This window comes from Myotis daubentonii, chromosome 14 (genome assembly GCF_963259705.1).
Source record: "Myotis daubentonii chromosome 14, mMyoDau2.1, whole genome shotgun sequence".
Lineage (NCBI taxonomy): Eukaryota > Metazoa > Chordata > Mammalia > Chiroptera > Vespertilionidae > Myotis > Myotis daubentonii.
In genome coordinates this window covers 57,365,117-57,379,784 of record NC_081853.1, presented here as the reverse complement: position 1 = coordinate 57,379,784, position 14,668 = coordinate 57,365,117, and the positions used below count along the sequence as shown (strand labels likewise).

Here is a 14,668-nt window from a genome sequence, read left to right as displayed (position 1 = left end):
TGCCTCTTGGCAGTGCCCTCTGTGTGGCCATCGGTGCCCGGCCTGCAGGCGCCCCCTGGCCTGAGCCCTGAGAGGCCGGGCGGACGGGATATCCTCAGCCAAGGCCCTCGCACCCGACAGGAGAGGGTGGGGTGTCTCTGAACACCCCCGGCACACTTGGACCCTGTCCCTGTCTTCTTCCTGTACCAGGGGCTCCCTATCTGCCCTGGATGGAAAATGTTGGAAAGAAGTTACGTTGTTGCAGGAAAGTTACCTTGTTGCTTCCTGGTTAGGCCTGCGCTGCCCACTTCTGCACTAAACACACACAGTCCCTCATGGTCCTCATTCCAACGACGCAGTGTCACACCTGTCCACACAGCGTCTACATGTGTCAGGCAGTGGGTGTGACATGGCGGAGGTCACGCTTCTGGAGGATGGGCCTGTAATTCACACGTCTCTTCTGTCAGAGACCGAGCCTGTGGATTTGGGTGTCAGCAGGCAGGCCTGGAACCAATCTCCCAAGGGGGGCGAGGGACACTGTGGATGCAGGTGTGAAGATTTGCCAGGTGGACCGGTTAGTAACGCGGATTCCGGTTAATAATACGGATTGACCCTCTACCGGTTAGTAATGCGGATTGACCCTCTATCGGTTAGTAATGCGGACTGACCCTCTATCGGTTAGTAATGCGGACTGACCCTCTACCGGTTAGTAATGCGGATACCGGTTAGTAATGCGGATTGACCCTCTACCGGTTAGTAATGCGGATACCGGTTAGTAATGCGGATTGACCCTCTACCGGTTAGTAATGCGGATTGACCCTCTACCGGTTAGTAATGCGGACTGACCCTCTATCGGTTAGTAATGCGGACTGACCCTCTACCGGTTAGTAATGCGGATACCGGTTAGTAATGCGGATTGACCCTCTACCGGTTAGTAATGCGGATACCGGTTAGTAATGCGGATTGACCCTCTACCGGTTAGTAATGCGGATTGACCCTCTATCGGTTAGTAATGCGGACTGACCCTCTATCGGTTAGTAATGCGGACTGACCCTCTACCGGTTATTAATGCGGACTGACCCTCTACCGGTTAATAATGCGGATTGACCCTCTACCGGTTAGTAATGCGGATACCGGTTAGTAATGCGGATTGACCCTCTACCGGTTAGTAATGCGGATTGACCCTCTATCGGTTAGTAATGCGGACTGACCCTCTACCGGTTAGTAATGCGGACTGACCCTCTACCGGTTAATAATGCGGATTGACCCTCTACCGGTTAGTAATGCGGATTGACCACTTACCGGTTAGTAATGCGGATTGACCCTCTATCGGTTAGTAATGCGGACTGACCCTCTACCGGTTAGTAATGCGGACTGACCCTCTACCGGTTATTAATGCGGACTGACCCTCTACCGGTTAATAATGCGGATACCGGTTAATCATGCGGATTGACCCTCTACCGGTTATTAATGCGGACTGACCCTCTACCGGTTAATAATGCGGATACTGGTTAATCATGCGGATTGACCCTCTACCGGTTAGTAATGCGGATTGACCCTCTACCGGTTAATAATGCGGATTGACCCTCTACCGGTTAGTAATGCGGACTGACCCTCTATCGGTTAGTAATGCGGACTGACCCTCTACCGGTTAGTAATGCGGATACCGGTTAATCATGCGGATTGACCCTCTACCGGTTAGTAATGCGGATACCGGTTAATCATGCGGATTGACCCTCTACCGGTTAATAATGCGGATTGACCCTCTACCGGTTAGTAATGCGGATACCGGTTAGTAATGCGGATTGACCCTCTACCGGTTAATAATGCGGATACCGGTTAATAATGCGGATTGACCCTCTACCGGTTAGTAATGCGGATACCGGTTAATCATGCGGATTGACCCTCTACCGGTTAGTAATGCGGATACCGGTTAATCATGCGGATTGACCCTCTACCGGTTAGTAATGCGGATACCGGTTAATCATGCGGATTGACCCTCTACCGGTTAGTAATGCGGATACCGGTTAATAATGCGGATTGACCCTCTACCGGTTAATAATGCGGATTGACCCTCTACCGGTTAGTAATGCGGATACCGGTTAGTAATGCGGATTGACCCTCTACCGGTTAATAATGCGGATACCGGTTAATAATGCGGATTGACCCTCTACCGGTTAATAATGCGGATACCGGTTAATAATGCGGATTGACCCTCTACCGGTTATTAATGCGGACTGACCCTCTACCGGTTAATAATGCGGATACTGGTTAATCATGCGGATTGACCCTCTACCGGTTAGTAATGCGGATTGACCCTCTACCGGTTAATAATGCGGATTGACCCTCTACCGGTTAGTAATGCGGACTGACCCTCTATCGGTTAGTAATGCGGACTGACCCTCTACCGGTTAGTAATGCGGATACCGGTTAATAATGCGGATTGACCCTCTACCGGTTAGTAATGCGGACTGACCCTCTATCGGTTAGTAATGCGGACTGACCCTCTACCGGTTAGTAATGCGGATACCGGTTAATAATGCGGATTGACCCTCTACCGGTTAGTAATGCGGATACCGGTTAATCATGCGGATTGACCCTCTACCGGTTAATAATGCGGATTGACCCTCTACCGGTTAGTAATGCGGATACCGGTTAGTAATGCGGATTGACCCTCTACCGGTTAATAATGCGGATACCGGTTAATAATGCGGATTGACCCTCTACCGGTTAGTAATGCGGATACCGGTTAATCATGCGGATTGTCCTCTACCGGTTAATAATGCGGATACCGGTTAATCATGCGGATTGACCCTCTACCGGTTAATAATGCGGATTGACCCTCTACCGGTTAGTAATGCGGATACCGGTTAGTAATGCGGATTGACCCTCTACCGGTTAATAATGCGGATACCGGTTAATAATGCGGATTGACCCTCTACCGGTTAATAATGCGGATACCGGTTAATAATGCGGATTGACCCTCTACCGGTTAGTAATGCGGATACCGGTTAGTAATGCGGATTGACCCTTTACTGGTTAGTAATGCAGATTGATCCTCTACCAGTTAATCATTCGGATTAACTATTGACCGGTTAATAATGCAGATTTTGTAATAAAAGAAAACAGGATAATTTCAAGAGAAACATCAAAAGTGCTTTGTTCAAAGTAATGTCCGTCGCTAGCTACACATTCCCCCATCTCTCAGGTAATTGGTGGAGACCGTCCCATTAGAACTTTTCTTGTTTGAGGCAAACCATTCAGAGACCCAATTTTCCACGTCTTCGTACGTTGTGAAGTGCTGCTCAGAAAGTGCGAGTGCCATCGATCGGAACGAGTGGTCATCTGAAGGCGCAAGGTCTGGTGAACACGGCGGGTGGATTCATGCTTCCCAGGCAAGATCTTTTAACGTGTCTTTAACTGGTTTTGAAGTGTGTGATGGTGCGTCATCATGAAGCAGAATTACTTTGCCGTGTCTTCTGGCCAATTCTGGTGGTTTTAGGATCAAAGCGTGGTTCAAATTGATTATTTGTTGTCAGTAGCGATCAGTATTAACGGTTTCACCTGGTTTTAGAAGCTCATAATACACCACACCTTCCTGATCCCACCAAACCAGTGGTTCTCAACCTTGGCTGCACATTAGAATCACCTGGGAATCTTTTTAAAATCCTGATGTCTGGGCCCCAGCCTCCGGAAATTCTGTTTCTTTGTTATGGGGTGGGGCCACAACATTAGTAACAAAGAAACAGAATTTCCGGAGGATGAGGCCCAGAAATCAGGATTTTAAAAAGATTCCCAGGTGATTCTAATGTGCAGCCAAGGTTGAGAAGCATTGCTTTAAAATCGTTCCCATTACTTGTAAATGATCGGAAATTGTTTGCTGAGCAACGTTTCATCTTTCTGCAAGTTGTTTTTGAGTTTGACACGCATCTTCATCCAATAATGCTTGGAATTGTTGGTCTTCAAACTTTTTCGGTTGACCTGGACGTTCTTTGTCTTTCACATCGAAATTGTCACTTTTAAAGCGTTTAAACCAGAGTTCACAAGCATCTTGAGATGGAGCGTGTTCCCCATAAGCTTCCCAAAGTATACGATCACTTTTTCTTCAAAATAATGAATTAAAAATTCCCGCAAATGTTCTTTTTTTTGGCATGAAATTCGACATTTTTAAGTGTAAAAATATCTATGATGTTAACACCTTCAGAAAACTTGACATATGAAATTTTGAAGCTTGTTGTCAACACAACAAAATAGCAGACATATCAAATCGCATATAAATCAACATATGCATAACTCCGCCTATTGAAAAAAATCTGCATTATTAACCGGTACACCTAGTGGACATAGCCCTGGCTGGTTTGGCTCAGTGGATAGAGCGTCGGCCTGCGGACTGAAGGGTCCTGGGTTTGATTCCAGTCGGGGCACAGGCCGGGGGTTGTGGGCTCGATCCCCAGTAGGGGGCGTGCAGGAGGCAGCCGATCCATGATTCTCTCTCATCATTGATGTTTCTCTCTCTCCCTCTCCCTTCCTCTCTGACATCAATAAGAATATATTTAGAAAAAGATATAGACAGAGTGTGTGTGGATACAACACGCTCACACGCTCGTCCTTTTTCCTGTTTGACAGCCGGCTGCTTGGGTCTGGAATGAGAAGCAGAGACCCGACAAGCTCGCGGGCAGCTCCGCGGCTGGGCCCGCAGGGGGCTCAGTGAGGTTCTGGAAGGAATCCGTGTCAAGGTCAGACTGCTGTCTGGAGTTCCTGCCCCCGCCCCTGCCCCCCTCTCCCGCCAGGAACGTTCCTTCACATTCTGAAGGCAGCCCTGGGGTCTGCCTGCAGCCGGGGATTGTAGTCACTTGGGCTCGAAGGTGACACTTCACTTTATGAAACCAGGTGGCCCGTCGGAAGGCGCCCCCCACATTAAGCCTGGTTCCGCCCCTGTACCCCCCCCCCCCGCACCTGAGGAGGGGGCGGGCTTCTGCCGCCCTTGCCTGAGTGCCCGGGGGCATTTCCCAGGGCCCTGTTAACAGCCTGTCCCAGGAGCAGTCATGGGGCCGTGGCTCTGTCTCACCCGTCTGCCTGGCAGTGGGCAGCCCCTAGGCCCAAGGTCACACGGAGGACATGACCCAGAGCCCGGCTCCCCCATGGTGCCTGCTGCTCCCCTCCCTCCGTGGCAGCCCGGGGACTTGGGAGACTTGGTTTTCCTCCAGAGCTGGGAGAGCTGGAAAGCGGAAAGTGGGGGGAAAGAAAGAGGAGGTGACTGGGACAAGGACGAGGAAGGGCCCTGTCGCCCCCTGGGAAGGAGGTGTGAGGCGGGCAGGGGAGCATGGGAGGGGGTCCTGGGTGCCATCTTGCTCTGCAGGCCCCTTTCAGGGTCCCCCCCCCCTGCCCCACATGGGGCCCTGCAGCTTCACATGCTGGGACCGAGGCGCCCCCCGGCGGTCTGCTGAGGCAGAGCGCTCCCTAGACCATGGCTGTCAGGACAGGCCAGCTGTCTGCCCAGTGGGGTGGCCCCGGGGTGCTGGGGGCCCTCCCCCTCCCCGTCCCCTGGAGACCCCCCTCCAGCCCAGGACCCGGGGGCTCCCCCTGAGCTCCATTCCCGGCAGCCTGAAGCCTCAGTGTCCCGGGGAGGCTCGGGTCACTGGGCTCCCGGGTGGTGGGTCTAAATGGTAAAAGTGGGACCGTCCTGAGGACGCCTGCATGGCTGGGCACCTGTGTCCTTCTCCCCAAACCCTCTACTGCAGGAGAGCCCCCCACACCCTGCCTGGCTCCCCGCCCCCCTCCCGGCCCTCGCTCAGGAAAGCATGTGATCTTGCTCCCTTGGTGTCCTGGGGCCCACCCCCGCCCTGGCCCCGGGACGCCGCCCTCCTCTGGCGCTGGCGGCGTGGCACCGTCCACAGCGGACGCATGAGGCCCTGGGCAACCCCGGCGCAGGGCCAGACGGAGGAAAACCCCCTGGAGCCCCGTAGCCGGGGTCCACGCGTCTACCCCACCCCCAGCCCCCCTTCCCGGGGTCACCCCGAGTCACAGGCTCACTCCCTGAGGAAACGTCCTGCAGCGTCTTTAATGCTCTCGCGGGAAGATGAGGCCAATTTCAGCCTCGAGCGCAAGTGACACCCTATTTATAGCGTCTGGGGGGCTCCTTCCCGAATTGTCCCCACAGGCCCCCCAGGCCCCCACATCCTGACACGTGCAGTTTGCCCGACAGATCTGTACGCCGCCCCCGGTCCCTCCAACCAGCGGAGGACAATGACGTGGGGGCGAGGCGGGCAGAGGGCGAGGCGGGCACGGGGCGGCTGCTGTGGGTGCCCAGGCCGCTGCATGCCCGGCTCCTGGAGTCTGGCCTGCCTGGGAGAATCCCTGAGGTGGACCATGGGTGGGGAGGAGTATGACCCCACCCCCTTCAGGCAGTCAGAACCCCCCATTGGCCGCAGCCATGACCGTGGCTCTCGGACCAACAGATGCCCAGCCCAGGCCCCGCACACCACAGGCAGGGCCGCCTGCAGCACCCAGTGAAGAGATGGGGGCCACTGACCCTCGCCCTGTTCCCCCCTTCCTTCATCCCTGAGCGTGGAGGGCAGAGGTGGCGCGCCCTGTGCTCCCCACACCCTGGGGGCTGGGCAGCCTGAGGGTGGAGCCAAACAGCGGGTCTGCCTCCTGCCCCTGGAGGGAGGGGCACATTCCTGCCCCTGCACGAGGCCTTCCAGCAGGTCTGGGCACCGCCTATGCCCCCCACTTCCACCCCCGCCCCCACCTCCCCTCCCCTTCAGCCTTGTCCTGTTAGGCGGCTGCTGGGAGGGGTGGGAGCGGCCCTCCTGGCCCCTCGCCCGAGGGGCAGTGTCAGCTCCGTCCCTGGGTCTGGGGGTGCCACCACACTGTCCCCACACCGGGGCGGTCACCTCTCCCCTCCCTTCTCCCCTCCTCTCCCCGTCTCCCCACTTCCTCCACGGAGAGCAGCAGACCGGGTGCGAGGGGTCTGGGCAAAACACAGGAGCCGGCAGTGGCTCTCGGCCTCCCTGACAGGGTGCTGGGCCTCACATCAGGGGACGGCGGAGGCCAGGTGCCCAGCCTGGAGTCAGCAGGTGGGGCCGCGCGGCTGGGCCCTGGCAGGCAGGTCCGAGCGCAGGCAGCTCTGTGGGTGCCGAGGCCGGTGGCAGCGGGTCCAGGCCCGTCCCCGGGTCGCTCACGCGTGGATGGCGTTGGCTACGTCGGTGAGGACCAGCCGGCTGGGCCTCTGCACTGGGCCCTGGGCCGGGAGGGTGGTCTGCAGGGAGAGTCAGGGCATCAGGGGCCTGGCCAAGGCCACGCGCTCTCTGGCCCGGCGCCCCACTCCCCGCTGCCAGCTCAGACCTCCCTGCCAGCTCAGCCTAGAAACCGGGCCTGCGCAGAGGGCCCCTCCCGATGCCATGCCCAGTGGCCGGGCAGCACGCACCGGGCCAGGGCTGGTTAATGAGGCAGGCGCCACGGCTCCCGGGGAGCAGGGCTCACCTCACAGCCCAGCCTGGCACAGGCCCGGTGGCAGCTGCACAGAGAGCAGCTGGCTCTGCCTGAGCGTCGACCTAGGAACCAGGAGGTCACGGCTCGATTCCGGGTCAGGGCACATGCCCAGGCTGTGGGCTGGATCCCCAGTGGGGGGCGTGGAGGAGGCAGCCGACCGTTGATGCTTCTTCCTCTCTCTCCCTTCCTCTCTGAAATCAGTAAAAATATTTTAAAAAAAGAAAAGAAAAAGAAAAAAGAAAGCAGCTGTCACGGCTCAGGAGTCCCATGGGCCGGCGACTGCGATCTCAGCCCCATTTCTTGGCGATCCCCAGGGCAACGTGTCCTGAGCGCGGTGACCGGGACTGGGGGCCAAACCAGGGCACCTCTGGACCCCCAGCCGGGCTTTGCCTGGGTCCAGTCCCCTAATTCTGCCTCCGGTAGGGCCAGACCCCTCCCCGCAGCCTGTGGGTCAGGGAGGAGGGATGCAAAGGGCCTCCATGGGGGGACCAGGCCTCCTCCTGCTGCTGTGGCCCTTGGGGTTTGGGGCCTGACGGCAAGCGGCCGGGCAGCCCATGACTCCGGCAGGAAGACCACACAGGCCCCGCCCTGTGGACGCAGGAGGCGAGGCCCACCGGCCTGGGTCTGTCCGTGACCAGGGACCCATCCGTCTACTCAGAGCTGCGCTGCCCCCGGGGACCCAACCGCCCCCACTCAGGACCGCGGCTCTCCGGGAGCAGAGGGGCCAGGCCCGTCCCCAGCATCTGCCCCAGGCCCCTCCTGCTCTGCCAGCCGCCCCGGGCACAGGGGCAAGGAGCGGAGATTCACATTCGCAGAGGAGCAGACCGGGCTCCCAGCGGCCAGGGGGCTCCCCGGGCTGCCCCGGCGTGGCCTCGCGCGGAGGGGTGTGGGCCAAGGAGCAATTCTGCCGATTTCTCAACAAACCTGACCCCCCCCCCCCCCCCCCCCGCAAACAGCTGTCCGCAACCTCCTGGCAGGTGCTGGAAGGTGCAGGAGGAAGGAAGAGGGAGGTGGGGGCGGGGGAGGGGGGTCATGGACGGGCGCGGGCTGTGGGGAGCCGGGCAGTGCCCACCTTGCCCTGCGGGGCCTGCGCGGAGGCGGCGTCCCGGCCGTGCTCCAGCAGCTCCTGCTCCAGCTCGTCTTGCTCCTCCGTGGGGTCGAAGTTGTACATGGGCATGAGCTGGTGGCGTAGCTTCTCCAGCCTGGGGGGCGGGGGGAGGCGGGTGGGGGGAGGGGGAGAGGCGGCTTGGGACACGGCAGGCCCTCCCCGCCCCCCCCCCCCCCCCCCCCGCAGGCCCTGCCGGCTGACCAGCTGAGCCACAGCTCACAGCCACGCTAGGAGCCCGCCATTTCCCTGCGACGAAATGAAAGCCGGCTCTGCGCCAGCCTGGGAGGCACCGTGTCAGAGCATCACCCGTGGGTCCCGGGGGACTGCCTAGGCCTGGCCTGTGCCACCCACAGCAGCTGGGCGGCGGGTGGGGGAGGGGTCCGTGGCAGTTAGCTCAGAGCAGCCTGCACGGCCTGGCACGGGTGGCTGGGCAGTTGGCTGGAGGTAATCCCCGCCTCCCCCGTTCTCTCCCTCCCCCCGCCCCCATCCCAGGGTCACACCTGCCTGGCCGGTGTGAGATCCCAGGGAGTGGACTCAACCTTCCTGCAGAGAAAGTGACCTCCCTCTACCCTTGCCCTGACTCCCTGACCAGGGAGGCCGGCGAGGCGCTGATGGCGGGGTGGGAGGGTGGGGGGGCTCTCCTGGTGAGGGCTCCCCTTTCCCACCCACATGCCCTGAGCGGAGTGCTGGGAGGAGTTACCTCTTCTTCTTCCTGATGTACAGGACCTGCAAGAGAAGGGGCCCTGATTAGCAGCGGCCTCGGGGCAGGGGCCATGCCGAGGCTGGCGAATGGAGACCGTGGGTGCCCAAGTCCTCAGGACCCCACCCCAGGACACACGCCTCCTGCACGTGTGTCTCCCTTTGAGGTGCGTGAGAGGCCGACATGCCCTGGAGGAGCAGTGCGGGCAAAGGTGGGCTCGACTGGTCTTCCCAGGCGGCTGGTAGGCCCACCGCTGCCCGCACTGCCCGCGGCTCCAGGCACTCGGCGCCTGCCTGGGACTCCTCAGGGCTGAAGGGGGAGGGCATCAGCTCAGCACACCCCTCCTCCCATTCTTCCAGGCCCAGTGAGCGAAGAGGACAGGGGACAGGCCCAGTTGGCGTGGCTCAGTGGTTGAGCATCGACCTATGAACCAGGAGGTCACGGTTCGATTCCTGGTCAGGGCACATGCCCAGGTTGCCGGCTCGGGGCGTGCAGGAGGCAGCCAACCAATGACTCTCTCTCATCACTGATGTTTCTCTCTCTCTTCCTTCCTCTCTGAATTCAATAAAAACATGTTAAAAAAAACAAACCTCACTGTCCAGCAGCAGTCCCCTCCTCCAGGAAGCCCTCCAGTGGGACACAGCCTGGCTCTGACCCGTTCCTCCTTGCACCCAGCATGGCAGGGCTGAGGCTGGCATGAGGGAGAGGAAGCAGTGCTCGGGGAGCATCTATGGGCCTGTCTCCTGGTGCCCAGGAGCTGTGTCCTGCCCGCCATGCCTCTGCCCTTAACCCCCCTACCCCTCGGCTTTGGCAAGAAGGCTGCCCCCCTGGCCCTGTGATGTTCCTCCAGGACCCAGGGCGAGGGACCTCTCCCAAGGTCCTGGGATAACAATCTTCCGTGGAAAATTACAAGGGCAGGTTCTAGGTCAGCCGTGGGCAAACTACGGCCCGCGGGCCGGATCCGGCCTGTTTGAAATGAATAAAACTAAAAAAAAAAAAAACTGTACCCTTTTATGTAATGATGTTTACTTTGAATTTATATTAGTTCACACAAATTACTCCATCCATGCTTTTGTTCCGGCCCTCCGGTCCAGTTTAAGAACCCATTGTGGCCCTCGAGTCAAAAAGTTTGCCCCCCCCTTGTTCTAGGTCCTGCTTGGCCCCTGAAGCTGGGGTGTGTCCGGCTGTTTAACCCCATGTGGGTGCCAAGGGGAAGCGCTGGAGCTCTGCCCCGCCCGCCCCGAGACACTGCTCAGCCCACCTCACTCCGGGTGTCGCGTCCGGCCCTCTTGCTGGCCGGCACTCACTCCCTGGCTGTGATCCGGGGCCCGTGGGGCCATATGGCAACTTGGCCACGGACGGACCATCCGCAGCCTGTGTGTCAGAGCAACGTCCTGAGCTGAGGCCACCGGAGCCTGCGAGGGGCGCGGGCAGGAGCCACCGCTGCCAGGCCGCTGGGGGACCGCAGGGGACCCACCCTGCCTGGCCTCTGCCTGCACAATCTCCAGTGATCCCTCAGGACGCTCTGAGTGTCCCTATATCATCTCAGAGGAAAAGCTCAGACCTTCGCCCTAGCTGGTGTGGCTCAGGGGATAGAGCATCGGCCTGCAGACCGAAGGGTCCTGGGTTCGATTCCAGTCAAGGGCAGGTACCTCGTTGCAGGCTCCTCCCCAGCCCGGGCCCTGGTTGGGGCGCGTGCAGGAGGCAACCAATCGATGTCTTTCTCTCACGTCGATGTTGCTCTCTGTCTCTCCCCCTCTCTTCCACTCTCTCTAAAAATCAGTGGAAAAATGTCCTTGGGTGAGGGTTAAAGAAAAAAAAAAAAAAGCTCAGACCTCCAGGTGCAGATGCCAGCGCTGGCAGCACCCTGTGCACCAGCGGGGACCCTGCAGCGCCCCCCGCCCGCCCCCCCTCAACAGCCTCCATCCTCATGTCTGCCCCTCTGCCTTTCCCGCGCTGTGGGCCAGGCTCCGCCCCGAGGCCGCAGCTCTGAGGTGGCCTCCTCGGTTGTCCTGACCACCCAGCCTGGAAAGGCGCTCCCCACCTCCCCCCCCCCCCCCAGCCCAGTCCCTGTGCGCTTCCCTGGTGCCTCCGTTTTATGTCTTCCACTCCCTGTAAGAACCAGGGCAGGGCCCTGTCTCCCTGCTCCGTGGGGTGCTGACGGCTGATCCCGGGCAGGTGCCAGTGGATGAATGAACGAACACGCCCCGGGCCTGCGTTCGCAGAGCCTCCGCCCAGACTCCGAGACTCCTGTACCCCCACCCGCATCGGCCGCCTGGGCTGCGCGCTGCTCACAGAACCTGCCGCCTCCGAACTCTGCCCACCAGGAACCTCCTCCCGGAAAACACCCTCCCCCTCCTGGGTGGCCTTCGTGGCCAGCTCAAAGCACCATGCGTTTCTCAGACCTTCTCCGGTTCTTCCGCTTGGAGGCGGCCTCTCTGGTTCCTGAGCCCCAGTGGACAGGTGCCCGGGGGAGGGGAGGACTGCGTGATCGTGAACAGACAACTGTCTTCGATCAGATTCTCTACGATCCGAACCTGACCCCTCCTCCAACGGAAGGTCACGGGACAGCCCAGCCGCCCGGCTCTCACCATGGCCACGGCCAGGCCGATCACCGTGATGACCCCAAAGGACAGGAGCATCGTGCCCACGCCGGCTGCGCCGCTGCCCACGCCAGGCACCCTGGTGTCGTTAAAGCTGGTGGCTTCTGGGCCGAGGGTGGTGGGCTCGGAGGCGGGCCCGTCCGTGGCGGGCTCCAGGTTAGGCTCAGAGGTGGGCGGGCGGGTGCTGAGCCAGTCTCTGGCCGACAGGAGCCTGGAATTCATGCTGACGCCGAGACTGCCTGTGGCCACTCCCTTCTGACATCAGGAGTGTCCCAGCCTGTGGCCTGGCTATGCGTGCAGGCGGCCACCTCCTGGCATAAGGGGCCTCCCTGCTTCCCTGGATGCTGGAAAGGAAAAAGTAAAAAACATGAGGCTGAGGATGGGACTCGGTGGTGAGAGGAAGCCCCCTACGTTCTGACGGCACCAGGGAAATGCAGGTTGGAGGACAGGGCCGTGTTCAGGGGACATCGGGACACGTGCTTTACATAGTGGCAGCTCCCACGGGCTTGAGGACGTGGCGACAAAGCCTTGCCCCTCTTTGTGGGGGAGATGGCCATGGGCGCGCACTCTGAAGCATGGAAGGTAGCGGGAGGTTTGAAGAGAAAGCGTCTCCCGTGCATAATACCCCCTCTCCCCCTCCCTTCTCTCTCCCGCCCCCTCCCTCCCTCATCCCCTGCTTTAAGAAAGAAACACTGCAGTTTTTTTCCTTTTCTGGAGGAAACACTTGCCCAAGGGCCAGACAGGCCTGGCTTTGAATTCCAGCTCAGCCACTTGACCGGAACAGCCTAGGCAAGTCACCACCTGTGTCTGTTTCTGAACCTATGATGTGCCTTCTCCTTCCCTTCCCCCTCCCTCCCAGGGCCAGAGGGTCATGGAAATGCCAGAATGAACCAGTCCCTGGAGAGGACGGAGCTCAGCACTTCCCTGTCCGTGGTACGCACCCAGTCAATGCCAGACCGTCGCCCTCAGGCCAACAGGGAAGTCACAGAAGCCCCCGGACCCAGCTCACGGTGTGGCCCAGGCTGTGTGTGGAGTGGGGGTGGGGACAGGTACAGGGAGGCCAGGAGGCAGGAGGGAAAGAAGCTACAGTCACGCCCTCTGGCAGGCTCTTGGGGTCACTGACCCCCTGTAGTGGAGCTCGTGGCTGCCAGGGACAAGGAGAAAGGCAAGGGAGCGCGCCTTCTGAGCACGGATGGAGCTTTCGCTCCGAGGTGCCTTCTCCTCCCCTTCCCTCCTCCCTTGGGACCAGAGGGTGGGCGAGGTGCCAGGCCAGGGGGCCCTGGGTAAGGCAGGGTGGGAAGGGGTCCCAGCCAGGCTGGGGAGAAGAGGGGTGCACAGCACACAGCTGCACACAGACCCCCGTGCTTGCTCCTGGCTCTACTGGGTGCCTCCCCCGGGCAGGCGATGGGTGTGTGTGAGGTTTGCACACACCCGTGCTGGTTGGTCCTTTAGGAAGGGGCACGGCTGGCAGACGGACATGGAATGGGAGAGGCTCGCTCCTCTCACGCCCTGCACTCTCCCTCCATCGAGGCTGGGGGGGTCAGGAGCCCCAGGTCCTTTCCTGGCTCTGCCATTGACCCCAGGAGTGACCTTGGGCCAGACCCATAACCCTGACTCTGGGGCTCATTTACTCCTGTGTCCAAAGGAGAGAAAACGCCCTGCTCACCACTGTTGGGGACTAAAGGGCACGAGAAGCCGGGATGAAAGGGGTCGCGACCTCCGAGAGCCGCATTCCGCTCTCCACCGCGGTCCTCAATCCTCCCTGACCCAGTGACCATCCCGCCTCCGCCATCCGTGATCCCTCGGTTCCTGCTGAAGCGGCGGCCTCCGCGCTTACCTAATCCTCTCCAGGACGCGCAGCTCAGCCTTTCGGAGATGCTAGGGGCGGTGGCCACAGGCAGGTCCGGGCGGGGGAACCCCCGGGCCTGGGGTGAAGGGCGGCGGGTCCGCCCTCCCTGCCCGCTCCGCGCCCGGGCTGATTCGGCGCCGCACCGCCCGCAGCCGCGAGCGCCCGCTCCGCCAGCCGGGCCGGGAGGGCAGGGCAGGACCCTCCGCGGGGGGCGGGGTCCAGCGAGCAGCCTCGCGGATCCGTGATGCTCCAGCGCCTCCTCCCTCCCCCGCCGGCACCGCCCACAGAGCTCCGATTGGCTGCCAGGCCCAGATCCCGTCCTCTATTGGTCGGCTAGCCTGTCGCTCGATAAGGCTCCGCCCCCAGCGGGAACCAGGTGGTAGTTCTCGGACACCACCCCTCACTCCCGTGGCCTCAGCAGGAGTCCCGCGGGCACCGTGGGTGACCAGGCCCTTCTTGGGTGGGAGCTTGGGCCCTGGGCCAGCCCGGCTCCACCTCCGCCAGGACAGACCCGCGCTCCACACGCAGGCGGGCGCTGCGCTTGGGGAGAGGGGCGGTGTGATGATCGGAGTGGAAGTGCTGGGCACCCGGCCCCAGCCGGCCCACATGTACCCCTCACAATAGCCTCCATCGAGGGCGCGATCAGCTCAGCTCAGGGAGGGGCCTTCAGATACCTTCTTTTCTTATAGTTATTTTTATTGATTTGAAGGGAGAGGGAGAGACAGTTGGAAACATCAGTGATGAGATAGAATCATGGATCAGCTGCCTCCTGCACGCCCCACACTGGGGATCCAGCCCGCAACCCGGGCACGAGCCCTGACCAGGAATCGAACCGTGACCTCCTGGCTCATAGGTCGATGTTCAACTACTGAGCCATGCCGGCCTTCAGATACCTTCGAATCCTCAGGTTTTCAAAGGAATTTATGGGGGATCAC

At 60.2% G+C, this 14,668-nt stretch overlaps 1 protein-coding gene across 1 annotated transcript; it reads right to left on the bottom strand.

Moving 5' to 3' along the window:
- Nucleotides 1-6,822: 6,822 nt before the first annotated feature.
- On the bottom strand, nt 6,823-13,963 carry C14H3orf18 (chromosome 14 C3orf18 homolog). The gene is made up of 5 exons (XM_059664647.1): nt 13,722-13,963; nt 11,873-12,228; nt 9,282-9,307; nt 8,546-8,675; nt 6,823-7,240 (listed from the first exon to the last, which is right to left on the bottom strand). The coding sequence occupies exons 2-5, from the start codon at nt 12,104-12,106 to the stop codon at nt 7,160-7,162; spliced, it is 471 nt and encodes a 156-aa protein (XP_059520630.1). The 5' UTR covers nt 12,107-12,228; nt 13,722-13,963; the 3' UTR covers nt 6,823-7,159.
- Between the last annotated feature and the right edge of the window lie 705 nt (nt 13,964-14,668).

Coding starts and splice junctions, on each gene's coding strand:
- C14H3orf18 (XM_059664647.1), bottom strand. CDS start 12,106: ATGAATTCCAGGCTCCTGTCGGCCAGAGACTGGCTCAGCACCCGCCCG. Junction 8,676..9,281: donor TACATCAGGAAGAAGAAGAG/GTAACTCCTCCC, acceptor CCCGCCCCCCAG/GCTGGAGAAGCTACGCCACC. Junction 7,241..8,545: donor CGCAGGCCCCGCAGGGCAAG/GTGGGCACTGCC, acceptor CTCTCCCTGCAG/ACCACCCTCCCGGCCCAGGG.